Below are 12,276 nucleotides of genomic sequence, written 5' to 3'. Positions count from 1 at the left end.
TGCCAATATTTGGACTAACAGAAAAGAATCTAGGTAATAAGAACTGTAAACATTTCAGTTAGTATTTAAATAACATTTGCTCATGAGCAGAGGTGGAGGATTGCTGGTTGGCTCAGCCAAGAAGGGCGATGAAACATAGCTTAGAGATCCAGAGCAGAGGCTCTAGGTCCTGTGAGATTGAAGATTTAAGTTCTGGCTCCAGGGTGGGTCCTGGCTCCGGAATCTTGGGAAACTTCCTTACTATGCATTTTTGTTTCCTCATCTATAAAAAGGGGATAATAATCATATCTATCTTAAAGGCCTGTTGTAATGATTAAATAAAATTTAAATGTACCTAGGGCATGGCATTTGGGAGTTCAATTAGTGTTCACTATTACAAACCATGTGTTCAACAAACTACCTCTGATTTGATCTTAGCTCTCCAAACAAGTTTACATATGGGAGAAATGGGCTAATTAGTTGTATTTCTATATTATAGAGTTTTGTACCATTGTATTTATTTAGCTCTGGCTAGATATTAGAATGTAAATCCCATGAGAGCAGAGATGTTTCTCTGCTTTCTTTCATATAGTACCTAAAACACTGGCTGGCATATAGTCGGTGCTTAATTAGTATTTGTTGAATAAACAACAAATGAGCCCAGCTTCCTGTTTGTCCACATTCGCTATTTCTTATTGCTTATGTGGCTAAGGTAGATAAAATGAGAAAGCCTATGTGGAATACGCAGCACTGCCAGATACATAGATTCATACTCAATAAAAAGCAGCTATTGTTACGTTCATATGATTCCCAGGTTTACCGAGGGGAGATGAAGAGCTGTGGACAGATGGAAACAAGATATGGAGCAGATGGGTTTTCCCTACTCTTGGAGCTTTCAGTCTAGTGGGGAGGCAGACAAAAATAAATTAATTAATTAAGTTACAGGATAATATGAGAACACAAAACACGGGGCTCTACCCAGGTCAGAGAAGTAGGCAAACCTGCTCTTACAAACTAACGTTTAAATGGAGACCTAAAAGATGAGTAGGAATTAGGCAAGTGAAGGAAGTGGCAGAGAAAAAGACCCTGGATATAGTATCAGCTTATGCAAAGGCCCTGAGGGAGGCAAGATCTTGGTTTTCTTGGGAAAACAGAGAGAAGCCAGCTGAAAGGTGTGAACGTGAGGGAAAATGATGATCTATAGAACCAGACATCTGGCCTGGACAGGACTCTACAAGACCCTGTCGGCCATGCTAAGAATTTAACTAAGAGACCAGGAAGGCTTTGATTGGTTTGAAGAGTAGTTATCTAACAAATCAGATTAGATTTTTTTTTTTAATAATTCTGGCTCCTCTGGAGAATTGAGGGTACGCTCATGTATATCACTTGCCTATAGCCCGGAAAATCCAGTGAGAAGAGCAAGGAGTAGGGGTGGAAGGTTTGCTGTAGCTGGTGACATCTCCGTGCACACACCAAGGGGCTCGGTCAGGACATTAAGAAGCATTATTTCTGATTGACCAAATTAGCCACTGATGCAAGAAGACCAATTTTCTCATCCTGTGAGGAATTCTAACTGTCAAAGAAAAAAATGGAAAAGGATAGACAATAAGACTGCTTTGTCCCTGTTATGCCTATCAACGTATTATTTGCCTTCTCCCAGAGGCCAACAGTAAAAATAGGCAGGAAAAAGCTGCCTAATTTGTCTTTCTTCCAGAACACAAAGGACATTCATCTATCAACCTTGTTCCTCTCCACCACGCTAAGAGGTGGGAAGGCAGATATTTTTATCTCGTATCTCATTCTACTCTCCCCTCCACACCAATCACTTTGTAGATGGAAAACCTAACTCACTGACAAGTGACCATCAAAGATTACTGTCAGGGATAAAACTATGATTAAAAACTAGCCACATCCATATTAGACACCAAAGGCATCGGAGAGAAAGAGCTCTGTCTTGCAAAAGCATTCTCTTTCGATGTATGTCACCCAGAAATGAATAGTCAGTAGAAGGAATCAACTCAGTTTTTTCCCACTGTGCACAGAAAAGTCCTCAGGTCCAGTCGATAGCCACCTGCTTATTGGACGCCTCAACCTGGATGCTTCATAGCTGCCTCCGACTTGTTATACCTAAAACCGAAATCACTATCCCCTCTCCCCGCAGGTGATCCTGTTCCTTTTTCGACATTTCTTGCCTCAGCATTGCTTTTCCTCCAGTCATCCACTTCTTCCCCCACTTCAATGCCCACAGTCCACTAATCAGAATGTTCTAGACATTTACTTCTCAAATAGATCATCTCTTCCAACTCACCCCTGTTGCTTTTGGTTTTGCTTTTGCCGGCTTCAATCTGGATGACTGCAGTAGCCTCACTATTGTCTCATCCAGAGTCCAGCGCCACCCTACCCCAACTCCACCCTCTTCTCTGTTACTCCCCAAAATATGGATCCTGTGGCTCACTGTATTAAATCCTCCAGTGGGTTTCATACACCCCTCCCCCCGCAAACACTTGCATGAATAAACAAGCCTTAGCAATGCACCCCAGTCTCTGCATGATATCTCTTGGATATAATCATCTGGAATTCACCAAATCACTTGCTGGTCCCCAGCACATAATCTAGCTCTTCATTACCTCTGATCTCATCTCGTCCTACGCCCTGCCCCCCCCAACTCTGCCCACCCCCTCGCAGCTCCTCTAACCCACCACGGTGCAATCCTGCTTAGCACCTTTGCACTGACTATTCTGTCTGGAACTCTCTTCCCCCAGATATTGGCACGGCTAATTCCCTCACCTTCTGCAAGGTTACACGAAGGTCACCTTCTCGATGAGGTGTCCTTTTGCTGCCCTATTTCAGTCTGCACACTGACTGTATGTTTTACCTGTTACACTCATTGTTTACTGCCTGTGCCGCCAGTGACTCACCTCCACCCTGCCTCTAGCATGTAAGATCGAAGAGGGCAGGGATTTTTGTCTTGCTAAGTTCATTGATACATCTTAGACACCTGAAATAGTACCTGATAATAGTAGGTCCCAAATAAATTTTTGTTGAATAAATTGAATGCATAAATGCGCATGCTATCACATCTCTGTTCTCAAGTTCTTCTCTACGTCTGAAATACCCTAATACGTCTCACTCTCCCTCATCTGCAATCTCTCTGGCACTTTCTTACTTCGTACATTTCTTGTTTACCTGTTGGTCTCCCCCACTTCTTAGGTCAGGAGATACATCTGAGATTATCTTTCTAAGCCTATCTCCTAATACATACCAGAAAACAAAAGATATTTAATAAATACTTCTTGAAAGCTGTCCTGAACAGTGTTGTATTTCAGACAAAAGGCTGAAACATATGAATCATGTACAAACTCTGATCATAGTTACAAAGAAGGACTCATTCCAGAGCCATGCATCACCTTTGTTCCATAAATCCTTTTTTTTACATTTTTTTATGTTTATTTATTTTTGAGAGAGGGAGAGACAGAGCACAAGTGGAGGAGGAAGGGCAGAGAGAGAGAGGAAGATACAGAATCTGAAGCAGGCTGTCAGCACAGAGCCTGACAGGGAGTTCGAACTCAAGGACAGTGAGATCATGACCCGAGCTGAAGTCGGACACTTAACCAACCGAGCCACCCAGGCACCCCCATAAGTCCTTTTGTTTAAATTGGAAGGTGCTGGTATAACAATTTGGATAACTGGTTGGGGAAGGTGCTGATTTTTGCAACTTCTACTTTGCCAGGATTTCAGAAAATGCAATTTGTTCTTGAATAGCTGGTCTTGGGCCAGATGGTTTGTGCATTCTGATTTTTAGAATTGGGGATGCTCCCTGGCTAAAAATAAATTAAGGGAAGATGCGGAGTGGAATCACTTATTACATTTAGGACATTGTGCGAGCAATTTTACATATATTAACTCGTTTTATCCTTACAACGAACTGGCAAAGGATATAGTATTATCTATATTTTACAGATGAGGAACCTGGGGTTGTGAGAATTAAATACTGTCCAAGGTCACACAAGTACGTGGCCTGCCTGGAATTTGATCCAAATTCCCTGCAGAGCAAAATCCCAGCCCTATAGCCAGTACTAGGTTGCCTTCTGCTATGTGGGAGTTTTATTCTCAGAATCATCTTTCCAAACATTGTGAACGCACACACTTCTTTTATTGTCTTTGCATCTCTGGTGCTTTGTTCTTTTACTACCTTGAACACAACATGGAATGCTTTCTACAACGTACTCATTCCTTCAAAGTTCCAACCCTGTCGAAGTGTGACATCTAATCAAATTTAATGCTGGCCTGCGAGTGTCACAAAGATGCCAATCAGATCACAGGCCTGCTCTGGAGAGGTGTCCCTTTCAATGAGCTACCTGAAAAGGCCCATTTACACCTTTCACAGCATGAGCTGAATGGCCAGAACTGGATATTTAGTCTGACCTGATTTGATTATGAAGGGCAGTTCCATAACCCTGGACGTGAACTTTTTCATTGCCTGCTCAAGGGTCTCTAATTTTCCTAGGCAAAAACAAAATAGGAGGGGCACCTGAGTGGCTTAGTCGGTTAAGCATCCAGCTCTTGATCTCAGCTCAGGTCACTATCTCATGGTTTGTGGGTTCAAGCCCCACATCAGGCTCTGGCGCAGACAACGTGAAGCCTGCTTGCGATTCTCTGTCTCCTTCCCTCCCTCCCTCTCTCTCTCTCACAAATAAATATAAATAAACATTTTTTGAAAAGATATAAAAGGAACCCAGGAAAAACAAGGGAGGAAGCGGGCAGGGAAGGTGGGAGAGGTACCAGAGACATAGTTTGCTGTATTGCACTTTGAACATCCAGAACATACGCTGTGCTTCCCGGTCAGGACTGAACAATGAGCAGTCCGGTTAAAAGCACCCGTGAAGGGGGTTTTGGAACAGCAGACTTGCCAAAGCATTCAGAAGTCTATTCCAAAGAAACACATTGTATTCAATTCTGTTACGACCATCTCTTCTCATGAGATGAAGGGTAGGGGTGCAAAGGGCTGTCATAGAACAAGAGACCATATTGACGAACGATTACTCATTCCACTGACTTAATTCCAGCCAAGAAAACCATCAGCAGAGACATTTCATAATCCAAAAGCTCGGTAAGAAGTAGAAGCATGGCAATGTACACAGCCCCCAAGGTCAAAAGTGGAAGAAGCAGGCTCTGGAGAGGCTGGCAAGGCCTCCAGAAGCCTCGCCTCTAGGACCTATCAGATACTCCAAAGACGAGGGTGAACAGAGCTCAGTCTATAACCAGAGAATGATCAATCTATCAATCAACTCAGTATTGTTGATAGTTTCTAGTTTGCTGCCCCAGCATTTGTCTCTGTCACCAGTGAACTTTGGAATAAAATGTTCATTCAATTTTATGGCCAGGAGAGGCCTTACAGATTAATCTGATCCACCCTCTCATTTCACTGCTGAAGCTTCTCAGCCATAGATGGATTTAGGGAATTCAACTTTTCAACTTTTATTTGAACATGAAGTACAATAACAGATTTTCAGGGTTGTGCTGAATTTGCATATCCTGTCTGATTGTCCTCATGCATACACCTGTATCTGTCAGAGAATGTGTTCCAATTTGAGATTGGGAGAAATACGATCACCTTATAGCTCAGCAAATACTGTTTAGAAAATCAGGATTGGCTTTTGCATCCCGACTGAGTACACAAGCTGGCAAAGGAAAGAGAATAGGAACGCATTCTACTCCTCTCTTTTCTCATTTTTTTTTTTTTAGCTTTCATAGAAATATGTGCTTTGGGGGAGAAACTGTGAGCATATAAAGGTCCCCACTTGAGCTATTGACAAAGGGAACAATAGAAGGAAACACAGATAAGTAAGGAGAAGAAAGAAGTACATGTACGGGGAACAGAATGAATTAGAATTTAGTAGGTCACATAGAATGTTCAGGAACTTAACAGCTTAAGAAGGCTCTTTCAAAAACTGATTTCAGTTTTTCATTAGGCCCATGTAGCTAAAAACTGGCAGAAGGGGGCAGGAGACTGAGCGTGAGAGATGCTGGGAAGCAAAAGGGAAGGGCGCACTGCAGCTGAAAGAAGGGGTCTCTAATCATAAGCTTCACCCCAAGAGAGCAGGATGCGTGGGGTGAGCTACAGGGCTGCCTCCCCACTAGAATCTGCCCCCTCCACCCAGAGTAGGACAGAGCTCCTCAGAGTTTCCCCTCTTGTCAAACAGCAGTCGCATTAGCAAAGCCTCAGGTGAAGAAAATGGAGGACGCCTCAGGAGCCCTCTTTGTGGAAGGAAAGTAAAATCCACGAATAAACCCAGGAAACTTAAGAAAACAGAAAGGTGAGGCTTTGTATTAGGCAGAGCTCTTTGCTTGCACTAAATAGAAACAAGCATTAAATTGCAGGCACTGCCTTTCTCCTTCCTTATTCTCCCTTCACACAGTGCCTAACTGTGCAAACATCCGGATCCTAAAAGGACATTAAATATTGGTTAATGGAGTCTCAACATCCAGAAGCAACCTGGGAATATTGACACAGGTTGCCTGAGAAACTCTTTAACTCTAAACGCATTGGGAGTCCAATATTCCTCAGCTAAAGAAAATAATCAGAACCCCTGGACATTTCCTAAAAAAAACAGCATTTGATCCTGACATTTAAGCAGTGATTTGAGGATGCTTTTACATGTTCTTGGCTTTTTTTTTTTTCCATAGACACTGTAAGAGACAAAAAGTTTTATTAGTGGTTAAGGAAAGATCTTTTTTCTCTTTGCTTTAACTTCCTTTTCCCTACTTGAACAATGAAAAGAGGTGTGTGTTGGGGCTCCTGGTTGGCTCACTTTGAAGAACATGTGACTCTTGATCTAGAGGTCATGAGTTTGAATCCCACACTGGCCATAGAGATTACTTAAAAAAAAAAAAAAAGACCTGTGTGTTAGTAGAGCCTGTTCAGATAGTGGGCTTGTTCACCACTTAAACTTTGCATCCTGATGGTAACTGTCTCTCACAGAGCTGTTGTCTTTATCATGTACTTAGCAACTTTGTAAAAAAGAAGTGAAGGCTGCCTCTTCCCTTTTACAGAAAGCAATGAGAATTGCATCACAGGAAGAGCTGTGATGGCAGAAAGAGGGGTTGAAGGTACTGAGCTCCGGGGCTAATAAATTTGAGTTTGTACATTGAGATTCTGCCTGTGCATCAGGTATCTCCGTCCCCATATCTTCTGAAGAGGGCAACAGAGCACCTAGCTTGTTTGGTGCCTGTTTCTTTCAAATTTCTCTTTCCCATTAGAGGCTCAATACAAAGGGAGGGAAGATTATGACTCTCCTGGCCATGTGTGTGTGTGTGTGTGTGTGTGTGTGTGTGCTACTGTTGTTGTTTGCTATGGACTAAATTACCATTTTTGTCTGTGTGCCTCTCCCCAAATAGCTAGATTATTAGCTACTCGACAAGCAACCTCATATACTTAGCATCTTTAAAACCCAAGCATGTAGCAAAGCACTCACTATACAGTGGAAAATGGATGGATCACTTTTTAAAAGAATCAGTGAAGGAATGAATTCTCTGTTTCTGATTGAACCTCCTTGGAGTCCCAACGTACTGCCAATGGGCACTGGGAAACTGTTTTCCATGCAGCTCTCCAACCTGTTATTGTTTAATTTGGGAGATGGCCTATTTTTCACACTCTGGGTATATACTGAAATGTAAACCCGGATATGTTTACTTCCTGTCTGTATTTTGGACTCCAGTCATTCACCGTATATCATGTCAGTCCTTTCTTTTCTTTCTGACCCCTCCAGGACAGAACATTATTCCATCCTGTGAGCAACAGCTGTGTGGACTGCAACCCCGCAGAGAAGAAGATTTTCATGGCCAGATGTGACCCTCTATCTGAGACTCAGCAGTGGGTTTTTGAACATCTTAATATGACTGTTTTAGAAAAATTTAACCACCATGCCAGCTCCTAGGAAGAAGGAAGGAGGAAAGAATGAGTGATTACCTACAGATTATAAAAACTAAATTTTAGCCAGCATCTGGGTCGAAGGAGTCAGGAATAACATTTCCTAGATCCAGGAAGCCTGGTTTAAAGATTTGTAAATGCCATGTCAAAGTAGGTTGTCCTGCAGAAATTCCTGCATCTGAAGAACTTGGCCGAGAACCTCACCAGCTGCATCTGAGAACTCGAGACTAGCAGTGCCCTTGCTGGACAAGGGCAAAGATTACTTAAGGACTTTTCAAAACAACTGCTGAGTTAATAAATCCTAGCATTTCTCAGGTCAAATCCTGCAGTAGTGAGTAGCTATGAATGGATCCTATTAACTGGGTGGGAGGGGGGCGGAAATAGAGTGCATGACTGCTCTGAAAAGCTGAGGGTACCGCAGGTTTAGAACGAGCCACGCTTAAGGGGTGAGCTGTACTCTTTGGTGCCATTCTCTAAGAATGGGTTAAGCAGGTTTAACCCTTCAAAGTGCTGCAGATGATTTTCGAGTGCTCATACCATTCTGTTCTCTTGTTTCATTTTTAAACGAGGGTGCACTATCTAATGGAAGACGTAAATTACATAATGAAACGAACTTCCAATGTTCCCGTTCTTTCATTTACATTTGCCATTTTCCTTTTTAGAGCAGAGGTAACCTATTGTTCGTAAAAGCTCACACTCCACAAATCTGCTGAAGTTCTAATTCAGTGCCCTTGTATAAATCCTGTTTCAAAACAAAACAAAACAAAATCTATGCTACCAAGTTACTCCAAAGAGAAAGATTTCACAGAAGCAGCAAAACCATGCAAGGTTGAGGAGAGGGATTTCCCTAGGAAATCTATTTTTACTTTTCTATTACTTTTAGAATTTTAAAAGTCTGATGTTTGTCCAGTCATAATTTTTATTAAGGAAGGAAATGGAGTGAGGTTGATGTAATTTGTTGCAGAGATTCTTAAATCCAAATAAATCTACACTCCAAGTGATGTGCGAAAATGGCTTGGTTCACTTTAATTCTGTGTGGTCAGTGCCGGGGACACAGAAGTGGTTTTATTTGTTTTGTTTCGGGAGTTTTTGTTAACTTGTTTGTTTTTTATTGGTGATATTGATGATGTTTTTTTGTTTCCCTTGGAAGCTCACAGAAGGAATTTCCATCAATAAAGTGCTTCTGACACCATTTTCTGTTAATGGGGCAATACTTTAGGGGTGAAGAGAGGAATGATTACAAAGCTAATTGGAACATTTAATCCTTAAAAGTTTTACTTTTTTACTTTTTTTTTATTTTTTTACTTTTCAACAATTACAAGGGGGGGAAGAAATTACAAGGATCAAGATGCATCTCTAGATGAAAGAGTCATGTTGATTATACATTTCTCAAGTTTTTCCAGGTAGAAAATGTTCTTATTTTGCTTTTGTTGTTCCCTTTTAACTTAGTTTTTCTGTTAATAAAAATGTCTATAATGTCTTGGATATAGAGGCGTTGAATTTGAGAACTGGGAGACTCTTCCACTCCAACCCGCTTTGTTTTTTCCAGATGAATAACAAAAGGCCAAAGAGGGGAGTCTTAATTCCTGGCTGGCAGATGGCTTTTCTGACCAGTGCCTTCCCTCCTGTGCTGTGTTGCCCTCCTTCTGTTACCCAAAGTGTTTCTGGTTATGACTCTGTATTATTCTCATATAACTTGAAATTTTCAGTCATGAGATGAGAATATTATGCCTCCCTGGGGATGCTTATGAGAGTAGCGCTCACGTCCAGAACGTTGAATATATGAAATATCTTCTAAATGTTCATGATTTTGTTCCCTCCTTGAAATCGAATCAAAATGTCCAGTTAAATTGCCCTGCTGATAGCTGGGGAAGAGTTATTTCGTCATCTTCATGGGTCTTTCAAGCATTCTTTTGGAGAGCTATTCTTTTCAAAATGACAGTGGCAGAAATTTGGGGGGTAGGTCAAGAGATCTTGAAGCATTCAAGATGCAGAATAGAGAAAATCAATAGGGAGAAATTAACCTGTGCGTGTTGAACAATTCCAGAGAGTGAGTGAAGATTTGTCTCAAGTGTTCGGAAAGCAATCTGGTTGTAGAATTAGATGAACCTATAAAAATTCACATTATGTCATTAAACACTTGACTGCTATTTACAGTTTTACCAAAGAGCCACCCCTGGGTTCTGCACCCTGGAAAGCCCAGATCTACAATATGTTAGGATGCTCTAATCATGGGAAGCTAGCCATGACATGTTTGGCACCGTTTTCTGAGGAAGCCTGAATACTGCGTTTTAGTATAACACCCAGGATCAACAAAGATTGGGTTCCTGATCCTAGAGGGGCTTGTTGTCTCTTGCATCTAATCTTCCCTCTGAGTAAAAGGATGTAATATAAAAAATTAAAACAAAAAAATTTCAAGGGAAGCCTAAGACACTAAAGCCAAAATTAAAACTTCAAATTGCCAAGCAATTAAGTGTGTGCAAATGGGGAACATCCAAACAGAGTAAAATGAAGCCCAGAGAATCTACGTCTTAGCAGAAGGGCAGAACACTGCCAACAAGCACAGTTAAGGAGGCATTCTCAGTACCACCAAAGACTGGAACTCCACTTCCTTAAAATACCACTATTACTCTTGTGAAAAATAGAAAATTACATACGTTTGTATAATTATTTGGCAAAGGGGATTGAACAGTAATCAAGAAGATTCTCTTTCCTGGAAATAGCATGATTTAGAAATTGAAACAGTAGAGTACTGATTTACTTTTGTATAAGAATGAGAAGGAGGGGCGCCTGGGTGGCGCAGTCGGTTAGGCGTCCGACTTCAGCCAGGTCACGATCTCGCGGTCCGTGAGTTCGAGCCCCGCGTCAGGCTCTGGGCTGATGGCTCAGAGCCTGGAGCCTGTTTCCGATTCTGTGTCTCCCTCTCTCTCTGCCCCTCTCCCGTTCATGCTCTGTCTCTCTCTGTCCCAAAAATAAATAAACGTTGAAAAAAAAATTAAAAAAAAAAAAAAAAAAGAATGAGAAGGAAAATATCATGAGGTTAATCTGGCCTCAGAAATTGCTCCTTCTCCATAATAAATGGCTTTGCCGGAACTTAGAAAATAGTTAATTTAAAAAAAAAATGTTTTTAGTGTTCTATTTTTGAGACAGACAGAGCACTAGCAGGGGAGGGGCAGAGAAAGAGGGGGAGACAGAGAATCTGAAACAGGCTCTAGGCTCTGCGCTGTTAATATAGAGCCCAACACAGGGCTCAAACTCACGACCTGTGAGATCATGACCTGAGCCGAAGTCGGATACTTAACGAACTGAGCCACCCAGGCTTCCCAAAAGTAGTTGATTTTTTAAACCCTTATGTATTTACTGAGGAAAGCTATGCTGAAAGGCAATTGTGAACTAATGCTGGGATTTCTTCTTTGTTCCAAGGCTGAATTAATAGCATGGTAATAACAATGTATTGGCTTCTATGCCTACTGCTATTTAGTTAAAAATATTAATATGATCACACGACTCTTTAAATGTAGTCATTATATCAGAAGGCTCGGTGAATAATGCAACTTCCAGGATTCTTTTGTGAATTGGTAATACAGAATTTTATAAACCGATGCATAATATACTAACACACTGGATTTACCATCCATGAAAGAGAGGGTGAGGCCCATTCAGGTCGTGTTCTTGCAAAATGTAAAACCAGTACCAATATTTAGACACCATTTCTTTTAGGGGCAATCATATGTTGTTGTTGTTGTTGTTGTTTTTAAAGCCAAAAAGCAAGTAAAGCGCATATAAATATCTACTTTGTGATTCTTGCCCTCACATGGAAAGCTTTACAATCCTTTCATAACTAAGGAAATTGCAAAAAAGAACCCTTTATTGGAATTGGCACCCTAAAGTCTGTGTCAGATACATCAAAAGAGCCAATGGCACTCGAGTTATGAAGCCAACTGTCTAGCCATGGGAGGAAGGCCATACTCACCACTGGGTGACCTTCCCGGCCCAGGACTTCACACATCTGAAGACCAGAACAGAGCTGCTGGCGAGCTCCTGCTTTTGACTTCGCTTGCTAAATGTTGAAGAATCTTTCCCCGGAGTGGACAACCCCTCGCCCTCCCCGCCGGACGCTTTCAAATGCTTCCTGATTACATCATTTAGAATTTAGAGCCATCCTAATAATATGCGATGACCGTGAACATTGTTTTCTCCCTGGGAACCCCTGGAGTCAAATCTCTTTAGGCTTCTTCCCCGGCAGAAATATAAGGCTGCAATACACTTTCATAAACAGGTGCTGGAGATGAGGAAATAAGCAAGGCATGTTATCTAAATCCTGAGAAGCAAGACCTCAAAGGGAAACTATTTTTAAGTGGTTCTCC

At 41.6% G+C, this 12,276-nt stretch overlaps 1 protein-coding gene across 1 annotated transcript in view; it reads left to right on the top strand.

The window, feature by feature from the left end:
- GALNTL6 (polypeptide N-acetylgalactosaminyltransferase like 6) overlaps positions 1 to 8,910 on the top strand; it is a 1,206,818-nt gene extending 1,197,908 nt beyond the window's left edge. The window contains exon 14 of the mRNA XM_045463018.1: positions 7,749 to 8,910. Within this exon, the coding sequence (XP_045318974.1) occupies positions 7,749 to 7,916 (168 nt within the window). The 3' untranslated portion in view covers positions 7,917 to 8,910. The remainder of the gene's footprint in view (positions 1 to 7,748) is intronic.
- Positions 8,911 to 12,276: the final 3,366 nt, after the last annotated feature.

Source organism: Leopardus geoffroyi, chromosome B1, assembly GCF_018350155.1.
Source record: "Leopardus geoffroyi isolate Oge1 chromosome B1, O.geoffroyi_Oge1_pat1.0, whole genome shotgun sequence".
NCBI lineage: Eukaryota > Metazoa > Chordata > Mammalia > Carnivora > Felidae > Leopardus > Leopardus geoffroyi.
The sequence above is the reverse complement of the archived record's forward strand: the minus strand, read 5'-3'. Positions and strand labels throughout refer to the sequence as shown.